Here is a 17,533-nt window from a genome sequence, read left to right as displayed (position 1 = left end):
ATTCCTCTGTGTTCCACAAGCAAGGCCACAGAGCCATGTTTTAATTCCTTTTCAGAAGGCCAGGAAAGTGGGGGCCTGTCTCACCTCTGGGAGTAGAATATACTACAGGCTCTCTTCCTAGACCCCACAATTGCTAACAAAGATGGTTCTTGAGTGAGTTGCCCCAGGTTTTATGTTCTTTTCTGCCATGGTTGTTAAGTAAATCACTGCAGTTATTAAGTGCATCATGCAGTATTTCAGTGAATCTGGCTTCCTCCCTTGTCTTTGCTTGTCAGAAGCTGGCTAGGAAAGTCACAAAGGGCTATATATGTCCTGCTGTTGAGGAGGCTCAACTGAGACGTCCCTGTAGTATAGATTTGAAGCTGCTCCCAACATAGAGTCGCAATGTTGTTCAGTATCTCATCCCCTCCCATCTTCTTCTTCTTCTTCCTCTTTCTTGACGGAGGGATTGTGGCTTTATGGATGACACTGTTGGATGCACTGGTTGAGCCTTCATCATCACTGGTTGATCCTTCTTATTGCTGTGCGGTAAGACAACACTTGAGTCCCTGGACAGGTGGTGTTGTATGGATGAGACGACCTCTGTATTCAATGTTGACTCCAAAGAGTTTTGCTCTACAGAACCTGGAATGACATCCTCAGGCTGCAATGATATAATTTGTACAAATGATTGTCTGAACAGGCATACACACAATTACATACATAATCTTTAAACACACCAACAAAACTAGCATAAAGATCATATAACACTGTTCACACTAGATTAAGGAAATGTTTGACTTGAGTTTGCCTATGCATGTCTGAGTCAGAACAGAGGTGATTACTGTTGATTCCAAAGCTCCACATGTGCTAGGAGTGTGCTGTGGGTCAAAAGAAATGATGTGCCCATGATGTGTATATTATTTACATATATAATAATGGTCTGGAATAGTCCTTAACTTACAACAGTTTGCTTAGTAACTGTTCAAAGTTACAACGGCACTGAAAAAAGTGACTTATGACCGTTTTTCACACTTAATGATCCCTGCAGCATCTCCATGGACACACGATTGAAATTCAGATGCTTGGCTACTGACTCACATTTACGACGGTGTCCCTGGGTCTTGTGATCCCCTTTCACGACCTTCTGACAAGGACTTCTGATAAGGTCAATGGGGAAACCAGATTCACTTTACAACCGTGTTACTAATTTAACAACTGCAGTGATTCACTTAACAAAACGTGGCAAGAAAAGTAACAGGGCAAAACTCACTTAACAAATGCCTCACTTAGCAACATAGATTTGGGTCTCAATTGCGGTCGTAAACTGAGGACTACCTGTATAGTTTTCTTACCTCAGGTGCAGCACTGTTGAAATTGGTTTGGGTTCCTCGATGTTTTATAAATCCTTCCAGCCAGGACAGGATTACATACTGGGCAGGAATGGTCTGTCCTTCTGAACCCAGGGTCCCTGCTCTTTGATTTCATTTTTGTTTTTTAAGCTTGACAAACTCGTCTGGCAGTGGCTTCCACTTTTCTTTGCGGCTGTCTGGGTTTTCCTCCAAAGCTCTTCTAATTTCTCTCCACGAACTGGCTTTTACGCCCGAGTTTTTGTAGTTTTTTTAAGCTTTTACTTCGTGCAATTTTTTTATATACCTCCTCACTTCGTTGGCAAGTAGGGAGCAGAAATATCTGAACCCGAAACATCCCGAGCCCCTAAACCGCAATGAAATCACGAGGAGGAAGCCGGGTAGCCTCTTAGCCGGGCCAAAGGCTAGGAACAAAACGCAAGTTACGCGGCCAACGCAACGCTGCATAAGAGCGACCAAATAGACCCAAGGCCTGCACTACTCCTCCTCCTCCTCTCCTCTCCCCCCCCCACTCCATCCCCCAGAAGCCTGGAGAGCACGCTCCCACCCTCTTTCCTTCTTTCTGCAAATCACAGGCTCCGGGCGCTTGAGTGACGCACAGGCTCAACCAGCCGCGTTTCGCCCGATGGCCTTGTCACGTGAGCCCTGGGTTCGACTGACATGCCCGACTCCGCCTCTTTTTCCCTCCTCGGCAGTTCTTGTCGGTTCTCCTGGCCGGGGTTTTACCGCTTCCCTCTTCGGCCGCCAGCCGCGCGTCGGGCGGTAGGTAAAACCCGTTGGAAAAGCCGGAGAGGACGGAGTGGGGCGGGGGGGAGGGGGTGGCGAAAGGGAGGAGGAAGAGGAGGGCGCCCTTTTCGTGGCTTGCTGGGCGAGGAAGTGGCGGCGGGAATCCTTCTCCGCCCAGTCCGCCCGCCCGCCCGCTTGCCTGCCTGCCTGCCTGCCTGCCTTTTGCAAGCTGGAGGTTTGGGGGGGGGAGGTGTAGAAGCGTCCGCATCTCGCGCCAGGCGCTTCTTCGCTTTGCAAGCCAGGGTGGAGGCGGGATGGGTGGGGGGGCTTCTTAGCAACTTAACAGCCCCCCCCCCATCCCAAACTCTGTGACGGGGCATAGTGGCCCGCCAGGGCTGGACCCCGAGGTGCCCCGGTTTGGGCCTCGCCCACGTTTGCTGGCGATCTGACATGGATCGATATTGCATTTTATGCTTTTAAAGCAATTAGCATTGCCAGGCCACGCAACCTTGCCTTTTGTGGCCGTCCTCAATCAGCAGCTGATGGGGTGTGTATTTATGGGGGGGAGGTCCTGTTCCCCCAAATCCAACCTTACTCAGCCTCCCCGTTCTGGCTGATTTGCCATTAAGCGGGGCACTTTTGATTCGTTGTTGGGGCACGTTAAGTGTCTTATTTGTATACTCTTGTATATTTCGGACACACATCAACCTGCCTTTTGGAGGAGAACAGCCCTAAATCCTTTTATTGCCTCTTGGGCAGAACTAAACTTCTGAATGAGGAAATGCGCTTTGTCAGCTTAACCCTATTATGATAATATAGAGAGTGTACCAAGTCAGCACCTGTGGCATCCTGATAAGTTTCCTAGCAAGAGGAGTGAAGTAACGCTGGTGATGGCTGTTGTTGGATAATTCTTTTATGTGCTATTTTTTTTTGTTGTTCTTGTTTAGTTGTGCGGCCTTTCCTCACCCCCCATCCAGAGAGATGCCGAATGCAGATGGTAAAAAACTGTTGCCTGTCTTTGCTCATGCGGCCTGCCGCTGTCTTCTCTCCGCTGAAAAAACAGGTAGCTGGGATAGCCAGGCACATTTTCCTACTAAGTTATTGACAAGCAGCATCTTTTGAGAATTAGCAAGGCGAGCAGACAGCTTTCCGGCCCTTAATGCCCCGTGTTTGATGGGCTGAAAATGCAGCAGGGTGGGCTAGCTGTTTTGACTTGCTGTAGTTTATCAGAAACCCCATAGACAATATTTGGCAGTTTCTGTAGCAGAAACGGAACTGACTTGTTATTGACATCCTTTCTCTTTGTTTAGTGCTGCTTTTTGCCAGCTGCCTATTGTCTATGTCTGTACTTGTTGAGTATTCTTCGGGGATTTTATGAGGTCTTATCAACATGTTGCCACAGCACATTAGTTCCGTTTGTCATCCTTACTCCTTTTTATTTTTTAAAGAGAGTTGCAGATGGACCTTGTTAGTAACAAAAAAGGGGCTGTGTGTAACTCTCAGCAATAGATTTTGTTTTTGTTCTGCAGCAATCCAGATTGACTCTCTTGGGGTCTGAGCAGTGTTCCCCAACTAGGGGCTTCACTGCTTCCTTTGCCAGAGAATGCTCACTTTTGTACTGCTGCTTACACCATTGATCATTCACTGCTCTATTCTTTTAAATGAAATCTACGCAGTTGTCTCTTCAAAAGACATAGATTATCTTTTTATGATCCTGATCACAACACCAAGTTCAGGATGAGTTAACAGAAAGGAACAGTAGGAGCAAAACCTCAGAAACTATAGTGGCTTCTCAGAACTGGAACTTTATTACAGAATCTCTTGTGTACAGAGTGCCTAATTGCTATCAGTTTCTAGTCACCAGAGGGTTTACAAGTGCATAATTGCTATCATTTAAACAGCTTAGACATCACCAGAGTATTTCCACTGCACATCTTCTCATAAGATGTACCATGCATTGACTTCAAATTGATTGAAGTTTAAAATAAACATCTTTTCATTTATCGTTACAAAAAAAAATCCAAGCTTTTTTTCCCCATTTGACCAAATGATTAGCCTTTGTGAACGATAGAAGGAATTTGGCTCACACGACTTCCTTTGTTAATGCCACCAACTGTTTTGTCTTTTAAGTGTTATCCCCATGGCATGAAAATTGGTTCAGATTAAAAGGCTGTTAATAATATGCATCATGTGGGAATTAAATATAATGAGGTTTAAAATTATCCAATTATTCTCTGTGTTTGCCTTCATTTCTCTGGTAAACTGGCATCAACTGATGTTCTGTAATTTTTCTTATAGGTCTAAGAGAAATCACTTCCTTGGATTAAAAAGAATTTAACCACTGCTGCAGTTGCAGAGTTATTTTTGTGTCTGACAATCAGCAGTTTTGTTCTAAAAATTGCTTTAAAACTTGTCAAATGACCTCAATGGCCAGTCTGTTCTCTTTTACTAGCCCAGCTGTAAAGCGCTTGTTGGGCTGGAAACAAGGCGATGAAGAAGAAAAATGGGCAGAAAAAGCAGTCGATGCTTTGGTAAAAAAACTAAAGAAGAAAAAAGGAGCCATGGAGGAACTGGAAAAGGCACTAAGTAGTCCTGGACAACCCAGCAAATGTGTTACAATTCCTCGTTCATTAGATGGGCGACTTCAAGTGTCACACCGCAAAGGCCTTCCCCACGTGATTTACTGCCGTGTGTGGCGTTGGCCTGATTTGCAGAGTCATCATGAGCTGAAGCCATTGGACATTTGTGAATTTCCTTTTGGATCTAAACAGAAAGAAGTTTGTATTAATCCATACCATTACAAAAGGGTGGAGAGCCCAGGTGTGTTTCAATGCCTTTACTCACCAAAAATAGTTGACTTGTTGCGGAGCAGCAAACTGAAAATGGGACAGACAAATTGGTACATGGGAATTGCATCTGGGAGCATTGATACTTTGTAGACTAGAATCACACACTTTACATCAACCCTTGGTTTGCTTTTACCATAACTTGTTGAGCAACCTCTTATAGCCAGGTTCATAGATGATGCAGCCGTCCTATAAACCATAGTCTACAAACCATGTTGATACAGCCATTGCTTAAAACCAAACCAAAACTCCATAATGGAATAATGAAATATATGAACCCTGCTTTTGATTGTTTCCTCCCTGAACTTTATGATATTTGAAACTATTGATGATATTATCGATTTGATAATTGTATTGTTAAATAAGATACATTTTCATAGTAATTTTAGTCTTTTTTCAGTAATCAATACATAAAGTAATTTATGTATTGATTGAAAATCTGGAAAATGTTTCCTAAAATATTTCTTTTTTACATGTTCTATTATTTAACATCACATTTGTTCAATCATCTTGTGCAATTGTCTTAATACAGAAAAGTTTTGTGTTGCATTAGAGTTCTATATAATTTTAATTCAATTGCAAATGGATTGGCCACTCATAATCTCCATAGGGTTTGTGTATTTTCAAATCCAAGAACTTTAGTGGCAACTTGGATAGAATTTTTTTAAAAAATGGGGAGAGTCCACGGAAAAACCTCTTGATTCAATTTAAATATTAGTAGACATAATTCTCATGCTCTTAATGATTTTCACTTTTGTTATATTAAAAGTTATAATTGAGCAACAATTTCAGGAGGAAATTTTGGGGGCCTCAAAACTTTATGGAGCAATATCTGGCCTTGGACCATCAAGTTGTACATTCTGGTAGTAATTCTTTTCCAAGTAGAGAAACAATACGTTTCTGGCATATGCTGCTTTCTTTGCACTTTTATTCCTCAAGAGTTAATTATGACCTATGTAAATCTTCAACACTATTTTAATATGTTTTCTTTTTTTTTTTTTTCAGTTTTACCGCCAGTCTTGGTGCCAAGGCACAGTGAATTTAACCCACAGCATAGCCTTTTGGTTCAGTTTAGAAACTTAACTCACAATGAACCACATATGCCACACAATGCTACCTTTCCAGATTCATTCCAACAGCCCAACAGCACTCCGTTTCCCATGTCTCCAAATAGTCCATACCCACCATCTCCAGGCAGCAATACCTATCCAAATTCTCCAGCTAGTTCTGGACCATCTAGCCCATTTCAACTACCAGGTAAGAACTATTTGTATGACAAACACTGAAAAGTAGAACTTGTATTATAAAATCAGGGGAAATTAGAATTCCATTTAGGTTATGCTATATTTGTACTCAAGTTGGTTAAATCGTGGTAGCAGTAACTATGTAGTAAAATAAGTTTCAAAATGAGAAATCTTGTATAGCTAATCCTAAAATCCACTTTGATAGAATTCATTAATATCAAGGAAACAGCTTCCAATTTAATATATCAATTGGAAAATCTGCTGGTGCTTCTTTCTAATCCCAAGAAAATGAAATGGAGCTTCAACTAGATGAAGCAAGATAGATTGTGACATAAATGACTGACAAAGGAAGAGAATGAGGCCCATAGAAACCTCAACTGAGAATGAAGAGAACATTTTTATGATAGAAAATCGTTAGATTCCAAACAAATATTGAAAGAGGCAGAAAATGACAGAAAAGACAAGCCATGATTATAGTTGAAAAAAAACCTGATAGTTCAAGGTAAATGTACTAATACTGCTCAAATATTCTTTTTTTCATTTGTAGCTGATACACCACCACCTGCGTATATGCCTCCTGAAGACCAAATGGGTCAAGATACTTCACAGTCTATGGATACAAGCAATAGTATAATTCCTCAGATAATGCCTAATATTTCGAGCAGAGGTGAGATAAACTTGTGACTTGTTAACATTTTGCAACTTTTTGATAATTTGCCACTTATGATCTGAAGGGAGAAGATAAATTATTGTCACATCATTTATTTAGTTTTTGAAGTGCAGTACCTCACACTGTCTTGTCTACATGGGATGAGATTGTTACATTTAAGAATTTGGTCATTAGAGAGTTTGTTGACTAGAAAGAGAAGCATAATGTCATTTGATCAGCATTTTACCCTTTCATCTGAATCATGGGTTCAAAAGGGTGAGAGAAATACAGACCCAAGAATATTTTGTTCTAAAAAGCAAGTTGCGGTTAAATGTGTATTTAAATGGAAGTTAAAAGATAATTTTGAGGGTTTCACACTCTTAATTCCCATATATAAGAAGTTGAAACTGCATTCCAGGGCATTTATTTCTGTGTTGCACACTGCTGATAAGAGAAGGTTCAAGGTTATGCCAAGGAGAATAACTAGTTGGAATGTGGAAAAGGATAAGATAAAATGAGTATCTTTCGTTTGCTGTAATAGTAGAAGCATAAAGTTATTTTTTGATAGAAATAGAACTTTTTTTAATGGATATCATTTAACTATAGGCCTGTTTTTCAAAAGAGTAACTAACTTCTGTTGAATGATTCAGCATATATTAAGCATGTCAGCTGTGCAGAGTAAAATTAATTCTGTATTACTTTTATTTGTAAGTGAAAATCTTTAGAAAAAATATTTCTTACACAATTTGAATTGTGTAATTCAACACTGGTTGAATTATTCGGACACTGGTAAGATCTCATATTAAGATGGCTTCCCGGGAGGTGACGCGAGGCTGGCTCCAGGGGATTATAAATGCTTCATTGAGTGAGGGTGTCTTTCCCACCGCCTTGAAAGAGGCGGTGGTGAGACCTCTCCTCAAGAAGCCTTCCCTGGACCCGGCAATATTGGCTAATTATCGTCCAGTCTCCAACCTTCGCTTTGTGGCGAAGGTTGTTGAGAGTGTGGTGGCACGACAGTTTCCCCAGTACCTGGATGAAACGACGTATCTAGATCCGTTCCAGTCGGGTTTCAGGCCTGGGTACAGCACGGAAACGGCATTGGTCGCGTTGGTGGATGATCTCTGGAGGGCTCGGGACAGAGGTTGTTCCTCTATCCTGGTCCTATTAGACCTCTCAGCGGCTTTTGATACCATCGACCATGGTATCATGCTGCACCGGTTGGAAGGGTTGGGGGTGGGAAGCACCGTATTACGGTGGTTCTCCTCCTTTCTCTCCGACCGGTCGCAGTCTGTGTTGACAGGGGGGAAGAGGTCGACCCCGAGGCCCCTTATATGTGGGGTGCCACAAGGATCGGTCCTCTCGCCCCTTTTGTTCAACATTTATGTGAAGCCGTTGGGCGAGATCATCCGTGGTTTCAGGGTGGAGTACCATCAGTACGCTGACGACACCCAGCTGTACATCTCCACCCCAGACCACCCCAACGATGCCCTTGAAGTGATGTCCCAGTGCCTGGAGGCCGTACGGATCTGGATGGGGAGAAACAGGCTCAGACTCAACCCATCCAAGACCGAGTGGCTGTGGTTTCCGACATCCCGATATAGTCAGCTGGTGCCATCGCTGACTATTGGGGGCGAAGCATTGGCCCCCACGGAGAGGGCTCGCAACTTGGGTGTCCTCCTGGATTCACGGCTGTCTTTAGAAGAGCACTTGACGGCCGTGACCGGGAGGATTTTTCATCAGGTTCGCCTGATCCGCCAGTTGCGCCCCTTTCTGGATCGGGACTCGTTACGCACGGTCACTCATGCCCTCGTCACCTCCCGTCTGGACTATTGTAACGCTCTCTACATGGGGCTCCCCTTGAGGAGCACTCGGAGGCTCCAACTGGCGCAGAGTGCGGCCGCGCGGGTGGTGATGGGAGCGACGTGGCGCTCCCATGTAACGCCTCTTCTGCGCGAGCTGCACTGGCTCCCGGTGGTCTTCCGAGTGCGCTTCAAGGTTTTGGTCATCACCTTCAGAGCGCTCCATGGCTTAGGACCTGGTTATCTACGGGACCGCCTGCTACCACCAATAGCCTCCCACCGACCAGTACGCTCCCATAGAGAGGGGCTCCTCCGGGTGCCGTCGGCCAAACAATGTCGACTGGCGGCCCCCAGGGGGAGAGCCTTCTCTGTGGGGACACCTACTATCTGGAACGAGCTCCCCCCCGAGATACGGAGGATTCCGGATCTGCGTACCTTCCGTCACACGCTTAAGACGTTCCTATTCCAGCAAGCCGGCCTGACCTAAACTTTTCCTCTTTTAAATGGGAATTTTAAATTTGGTTTTAAATTATTGGGGTTTTAAAATGGTTCAGCCAAATTTATTTAATTTGTTTTATCTCTATTTTAAATTTTGTATTTATATGTTTTATTTTATGGCTGTTCACCGCCCTGAGTCCTTCGGGAGTAGGGCAGTATACAAATTTAATAAAATGAAAATGAAAATGAATGAAATGTAAAGGAATAAGCTCTCTTAAAACAGTTTAAGAAGATTTGCTGCTGTTCTTTCAATTAATGTATACTTCACTAATGAATTCAGGATCCTGGAGTAACATTTACAGTCTATAGTCTGCTGTTGATGGTACTACCTGTTGGGAAAATTTCTGCAGAAATATAATTGAAGTTCTTTAGCAATAAGAAAAATGCATAAATGCTTAATACTCTAGGAAAGAGGCTGTAGATGCTGGAATTATTACAGGTATTTTATGTTTGTTTGTAGATGTTCATCCTGTGGCCTATGAAGAACCCAAACACTGGTGTTCAATAGTGTATTACGAACTAAACAATCGTGTTGGGGAGGCTTTTCATGCGTCTTCTACCAGTATCTTAGTAGATGGATTTACAGATCCTTCTAACAACAAAAACAGATTCTGCTTAGGTTTGCTCTCCAATGTTAATCGTAACTCAACAATTGAGAACACTCGGAGACACATTGGAAAAGGTAATCCTGAAATATGCTTATACGATTGTAAATAGACTCTGTTTGCAGTTTGGATAAATTAAATTTAATCATACAGCTTTGAGTAATATTATGCCACATGGAAAAATATTATAAATCTGAACAATTCATCTTGAAAACGTCAGCTTGATATTTTAGCAACTTTGTAAATGAAACATTGCATCAAAAATGTTCTTTTATCTATTTTTATCACTAAAGATTTAGTGGTAAACAAATAGTTAATTATTTTCTAATCTCTTGTACTTGATGTACATATTTAAATTATTTGTACAGATATCCTGCTCTATCATAACAAGTCATACTGAAAATAAAACAAAAGTTAAGAGCTGAAGGGGACAGTGACAGCTAAACATGACAAGTTAGCTTTCTGGTTTGAAAGACCAATTAAGGAAAAAGCGGGTGATAGAATTGTATAGTCCTTAAAATATCCTTGAATATAATTGTGATACAAAGGGTGATTTGGCAGAATGCAGCCCAATTCAAGGTATAGCATCTTCTAGAAAAATCAGATTGTAGTTTTTAGGTGCTTCTGGATTTAGCTTTGCATGTTGAATTTTAGGAGGCAGCATTGTTTAATGTCAGTTGGTTTGTTACCTGCATCGGTTCTTGATGAGAGTGCAGACTTGCCATAGTGAGATATGCAATATGGATTTATTTTAGATTGGATTTTATTACAATGCAGTTTCCATGGGGCTATCTCTGAAAAGCTTTTCAAAACAGCATTGGGTAGCTGTGAGCAATAATGGATGCTAACTGGCAGTATTCTATAAAGACTTCTTCTACAAGGCATGCAAGTTCTTTCCAGATACAATTCAAAGTGTTGGTAATGACTTAAAATCCTAAAGTCTGTCTCCCATACCAGCTTGCCTGCACACTAGGCCCAATTGATGAGGCAAGAAAAAAATAGTTTATCATTTATTTATTGAATAATTCTATCACGTACTGAGTGAAGGAAGATGAGGACATCTAGTGGTTAAGAAATTTGGTGTTTGAAATGATACACTTGACATATTTAAACAACTGGAAACAGTTGGAATCTTTCAAATAGAAATTTGGCTAGAGTTCCTAACAGCTGAAAGGAAGAGGCTATAATCATTTTTGCAATTTAACTGTGTTAAATATTTGGGATTTTTCTCCTTCCCCTAGGCGTTCATCTGTATTATGTTGGTGGGGAAGTCTATGCAGAATGCCTGAGTGACAGCAGCATATTTGTACAAAGTAGGAATTGTAATTATCATCATGGATTTCACCCTACAACTGTATGCAAGATTCCCAGTGGCTGTAGTCTTAAAATCTTTAACAATCAGGAATTTGCGCAGCTTCTAGCTCAGTCAGTCAATCATGGATTTGAGGCAGTATATGAGCTCACCAAAATGTGCACAATTCGAATGAGTTTTGTAAAGGTAAGTCTTGGCATATTTGTTATTTACGATATTGTATCTGTTTGAAATATCTGGAATGTATTATGTATGACTGCAATTTTAACATATAACAGATTTTGGAAATTTTGCTATATTTAATTAGCAAATCCTCAGAGTTAATTCAGCATTTCAGATTTATTATTCTTTGTTGTTGTGAATAACTTATAAGGATGTATAGGGAGTAGGAGTAGGAGTAGGAGTAGGATAAATGCCATAAAATATACAAAAGAATGTATGGATTGTTGGATAGATGTCTTTCCTCTTTATTCATTTGGAGGATGAAATAAGGATGAAGATCACCCACTTCTTATTATTGACCAAATGAATTATAGTATTTCCTCTCCCCCACAAGAAAAATGGGGTGGGAATCAGTACCTATTTAGGGGAAGATTAATCACAATTCCAGTACAATTTATGAGTGGTCAGTGTTGACTGGGGTTTCTGCCAAGTTGTAGTTTTGCATCGCTATCGTGTCCATCATAAGTAAAAATATTATAAATTATAGTCCAACAAAACTAGAAGACATTAGGGATTGATGGCTTAAATAACATGTTTTTGTTAAGTGGGATGGAGATAAGCATGAAGCTAACACTCTTCAAACCAAATCCTTTTTTAAAAAATAGAAATTGTTTTATTAATCAGTTGTTTCAGTGTCTAATTCTAATCTAATTAAAAACTTATCATTCTTTATAGGGATGGGGAGCAGAATATCACCGACAAGATGTTACAAGCACCCCGTGTTGGATAGAAATCCATCTTCATGGGCCTCTTCAGTGGCTGGATAAAGTACTTACCCAAATGGGCTCCCCACTTAATCCTATTTCTTCTGTTTCATAGTGCCAAAGTATTTCTTCAGCAACCACAATTTTAGTGACCATTTTCTAATTTTCCAGAAGCTTCCAGTGTGGATTCTGTAGGAATACATCATAAGTTACCTTTCTTCTTCTACAAATGACCAATTCCATTGTTTTATCATCATTTTCCCGTTCATTTCATATTAAGACTGTTCAATTTGGAGGAAAACTGAAAAATGCAGAAACTGTTTTACCTGAGCTATACATATTTGAACAACTTTTGATTCCACTGGAAGTATTTTAACATGTTTTCCGAGGATACATTCTTGAATGACTTTACACAATGAATAACAAACACTATCTCATTTGCTAAATCTATATAGATCCGATTTACCATCAGTTTTTAATATTACTATATGGTTGTGTGGATGATCTAAATCCATAAAGAGCTAGCTTTATTATACCTAAGATTGCCTTTAGTTTAAATATGACCTCAATATGTACATGTTGGCAAGCACGTGTTACAGATAGTGATAACAAAATGCATTAGAGCAGGCTCTCCTTTAATCAATAGCAAAGTTACTTTCATCACAGTTCAGTGTTGCCTTCATAATTTAGTCCTGTACTCAGATCAAAGTCCAGGAGATTCAGATGAATGTGTGTAGGATTGGTGCTTAACAGATGTTTTATCCAGGGTATGCACTGTTTGAGGCAGTCAACAATTATTTGAATACAAAACACTAAAGTGCTGTGTATCACATTGCAAGAATGTGCATTGTGTTTTATATTTTATTTTGCATTTTTGTAGAAAATAGTCTGGAGGCTTCCTAAAAATTTACATTTGCTAATTTTCAATATTATTTTTTCCCTTTAAATATTACTTCTGTTTTGGGGAGATTTAAATTTTACCTAGTAAGTGTTGTAAAACACTTGCTTTTTGATTGCTGGGGAAGCTCATTCTCATGATAATGATTTATGAGAATATTGTCATGTGGGTGACTGAAAGTTGTATGATGTAAAATAAACTTTTTTTTCTTTATTGGCAAGGGCTACATTCTTTCAGGAGTAATCTCATGAAGGCTATATACACTGATTGGTGGGTGACATTTAACATCTTTATCTTACCTTTCTTCCCTACCTACCTTTTGCAAAAGGGCTAATGATTCCTGCTAAAGGTATATATCGAATACATCAAGCACATTTTTAAAGTGAAGATGTATACCTTTGGTATAGTGTTCATGAACCTTAATCATTTATACACACAGGATTTCTTGTATAATTTAACAAAAGCTGGCAATCTTAACATCTGGATCATTTAGAATTGTTCTGACTAAAGCAATGGAAAGTCATAACAAAATACTGATGAATGGTTTGTCATGGGGATACAGGTGTTTATTAAACGTTATTTGACTCCAGGAATATTTTGATTCTTTGGAGTAAATATATTAGAGTCAACCACCTTTCCAAGTCAAAGTAAAGTTTAATTTGAATTTAAATGGAGGTGAAATTTCCCTAAATCTGTTTGTCTGATGCTCATCTTATTCAATCAGTAATTGGTTGAAACTTGGCTTTAAATATATAATATTTCCTTGAAATTTCAGTTTTCAGTGGTAAATTGTTAAAGGCTTTCACCCCTCCAAAAACATTTACATTGTTTTAATTTCCTTCCTTAGACATGGAAGGCAATCTGTATCAGAAGTAGCTCTTGGGTATTTTGCCCCTTAAATGCTAGCAATTAAAAGGGAACTTCTTACAACAAAGTATGAAATTTTGCATGGATTCTATCCAAGCTGTCTGAGCTCAAAAAGAGAATCTTAGCCAGTGTGACTGTGGAGAGCCTTCTACACTCTATAGGTGGTTGTATCCTTCAGTCTTGATGCTTTAGCATCCCATGTATTAGAATAATCAAGAACATATGCAGATCCATAGAATATGTTGGCACAAGGCAGATACCTTTTACCCAATTTTGATTGAGAGTTCTTACATGCTTATCTTAATATGATGTTCAGTTAAGTTTGGTAATCCTAAAATTCTATATGGAAGAGAATGTCTTATAAAAGTAACTTTGTATAAAATGAGGGAGAAGAAGGTAGATTGGGAAGACCCAAACTGGATCAAATTAAAGGCCTCTCCTGCTTGTATTCTTAAACAACTCAACATTAAAAGGCAGATTGATCTTTTATTTTGTTTTTACTTAAGATACCTAGTCACCACAATTAGTGCCATTTGTGGCCTTTAAAATTTGTCTAAACTCCAACTATTTATAGTTGTGAATCTCATAATTTTATCTGCCTTCTTTGTTATACTTGATCTTTTCTGATTCAACTTCAGTTCATGACCTCATATTCTATTAAGAAAAGGTTTGGTACAGTGATCAGAAATGCTAGATGAAGCGTAGCAATATTAACATATTGGCAATTTAATTCATTTAATTCATTTTGTAATATGTCCAGTATGGAATTTGCTTTTTCAAAGTAGTTGTCCTTTTTTATTTGACATATCCATTGCAATCCCAAGAGACTAATTATTCCCAACTCACAGGATGCGGTAATTATTTCAAGGCACTTCTTAAGAGTGTGGTTGAGTCCCTGAATTGAATACAAGTTCCTCAGTTTTTGAGAAATTAGTAGTTAATATGGGAAAATAGAAGATATGAAACTAAAGTTGACTTGTTTGCAATGTAAAAGAAAGTTTGGCCATGTGGCAAGGAGATTAATACTGTTCCTATTTAAATACTTGTAATCTTGGTTGATAATTTTTACATTTCAATAATCCTGCTGTACACTGGTATTTGGAATACCACTTCTTTGTATATTCTATGGTAATGCCTTTGAAGACTAGTTCTAAATTCTGGAAAAAATGTTTTAATAATTTTAACATTACAGTTAACAGTTTTAAACTTGTGACTCCTGACCGGAGAAAGTGCAATTTGTAATGCATGATGGTATTATCTTAAGAATGTAAGAATAGAGCACTGTAAAGTTAAGGCCTATCTTGCCCATCATTCTACAGCATGGGTGTCAAAACTCAATCACGTCATGTGATGTATCATGACGTATCGTGGGTTTTTTGCCTTTGTAGAGCTGGTGTGGGGGATGTGTCACGCATCTGGCTCGCAGGCCGCCAATTTGACACCCCTGTTCTATAGGAACCAATTAGATGATTGTATTAGTCTGTAAGCAAGATAGAGCAATTGCCTTTTGCTATAATTCTCTATTATCTTATCATTTAGAGCTGTGCTATAGTAACATGGTTAGTAACTGTTAATCTTGTATGTAATCATTTTGTCTGATCCTTTTTAAAACCATTTAAATTGCTGGATAAAAGGAGGTCAGTAGATCATGATAGTGTGTTCCATGGTAATTGGGGATGAAAAAAAGTACCTTTCATATTTGGCCTTTGATTCAGATATGTTGAGAGTGAAGTAGATGACAAAGTATCTTCAAGGATAAAGAATAAAATCATGTATATGTTGTGAGAAAAAATGTTTTTGAAAACAAGTTAAAATTTGAAAATTCACCTTATAAAGCTCCATTATATAAGTGTTACTAGTTTCTGCTGAAGTTCTAAAAAGCAACAGCATACACCAGTTTGAACAGAAGTAGATATACTATTTTGCTGGCTTTTATTTAAAGAAGCTGCTTTTATTGTTAGTTAAGGTCACAATTCCCTGGGAGTTCTGAGCAGTTTCTTCCTAATTAAATGAATGGGAACTATAAAGAGTGCTAGATAGATTATGCTAGTTACTCAACCTTTCCTATCCTCACAGCTTCTAACTAGAATTTGTAGAAACCCATGCTGGCTGGGAGTTCTGTAATTTCTAAAAAAAAATCAGACTGAAGGTTGCAACAGTATATGTGTGAGAGACAACAACAGAGACATCCTAAAATTTTTGGATTGCAGTTGATTTTACTATAAATCAGTAATCCGGGTAGTAACACGTAATAATACCTTCTAGTAGAGTGATAAGAACTCATTTGCAGTTTTTCTAAAATGTTTAGAATCTGGGTAAGAAGCCATTTTTTTTTACTGCTCAAGCCATTTATATATCAGGTACCAGAAAAAAAATGGACTTTTTGATGTATTTTGAATTGTGGGCAGCAGAAATTATTATGTGACTTTGCATGCAATTTCAACCAATTATTGCCATCAGAATATATGTAGTATTCTTGTAGCAAATGTATATTTTTGGACTGTATTACAGCAATAAGTTAATATCTGATTTTCCCTTATTTCTCTGCTGAGACAAATGTATTAAACATTATTGCAACACTCTTGTCTTTTCTGTTATATCTTACATGTCCCTTCTGGCAATTTGAGGCTTTGTATACACAATTTGTTTTTTTCACTTTTTGTCTTTTCATTGGTATGGTAGCTTTTGTTTAAACTCTGTGTAGCTACAGTCAGAAGATAATCAGTGTTAAATTTAGGCCTATAACCTGTGAAAGTAAGTTGCTTTACAATAGACCAGTGATTATTGTCTTTCCATGATAATACAGAATGGAATAGAATATTTGGCCAAGTGTGATTAGATACACAAGGCATGTCTCCCGTGCAGAAGGTCTCAGTGGAGATGCAAAGCAACAGAGTAATAATAATCATAATAATGATAATACCAATAAGAGGGGGTAGTAAAGAAAATAAGAGGTAAAATCGTAATACTACAGCCATACAACAAGCCGTACATAGACATTAGACATATATAAGGATAAAATTGAATGTATGTTCAGATTTAATACAAATCCACCCCGGACCACCCCAATGATTCCCTTGAAGTGATGTCCCAATGCCTGGAGGCTGTACGGATCTGGATGGGGAGAAACAGACTAAGGCTCAACCCATCCAAGACCGAGTGGCTGTGGTTTCCGACATCCCGATATAGTCAGTTGGTGCCATCACTGACTTGGGGGCGAGTCATTGGCCCACACAGAGAGGGCTCGCAACTTGGGTGTCCTCCTGGACTCAACAGCTGTCTTTAGAAGAGCACTTGACGGCTGTGGCCGGGAGGGCATTTTATCAGGTTCGTCTGATTCGCCAGTTGTGTCCCTTTCTGGATCGGGACTCGTTAAATACGGTCACTCATGCCCTCGTCACTTCCCGCCTGGACTACTGCAATGCTCTCTACATGGGGCTCCCCTTGAGGAGCACCCGGAGGCTCCAGCTGGTCCAGAATGTGGCCACGCAGGTGGTTATGGGAGCGACGTGGCGCTCCCATGTGACCCCCCCTCCTGCGCGAGCTGCACTGGCTCCCGGTGGTCTTCCGGGTGCGCTTCAAGGTTTTGGTTACCACCTTTAGAGCGCTCCATGGTTTAGGACCGGGGTATCTACGAGACCGCCTTCTGCCACCAGTAGCCTCTCACCGACCAGTACACTCCCATAGGGGCTTCTTAGGGTGCCGTCGGTCAAACAGTGTCGACTGGCGGCCCCCAGGGGGAGAGCCTTCTCTGTGGGGGCACCCGCCATCTGGAACGAGCTCCCCCCGGAGATACGGAGGATCCCGGATCTGT

The 17,533-nt window shown here is 39.9% G+C and overlaps 1 protein-coding gene across 1 annotated transcript; it reads left to right on the top strand.

The window, feature by feature from the left end:
• Positions 1-2,038: 2,038 nt before the first annotated feature.
• On the top strand, positions 2,039-16,414 carry SMAD5 (SMAD family member 5). The gene is made up of 8 exons (XM_070937282.1): positions 2,039-2,111; positions 3,023-3,138; positions 4,374-4,895; positions 5,927-6,178; positions 6,713-6,832; positions 9,572-9,793; positions 10,958-11,214; positions 11,926-16,414. The coding sequence occupies exons 3-8, from the start codon at positions 4,493-4,495 to the stop codon at positions 12,067-12,069; spliced, it is 1,398 nt and encodes a 465-aa protein (XP_070793383.1). The 5' UTR covers positions 2,039-2,111; positions 3,023-3,138; positions 4,374-4,492; the 3' UTR covers positions 12,070-16,414.
• The last annotated feature ends 1,119 nt before the right edge of the window (positions 16,415-17,533 follow it).

This window comes from Pituophis catenifer, unplaced genomic scaffold (assembly GCF_029215685.1).
Source record: "Pituophis catenifer annectens isolate HBS135680 unplaced genomic scaffold, rPitCat1.0.hap2 SCAF_2, whole genome shotgun sequence".
In the NCBI taxonomy this organism is placed as follows: domain Eukaryota; kingdom Metazoa; phylum Chordata; class Lepidosauria; order Squamata; family Colubridae; genus Pituophis; species Pituophis catenifer.
The sequence above is the reverse complement of the archived record's forward strand: the minus strand, read 5'-3'. Positions and strand labels throughout refer to the sequence as shown.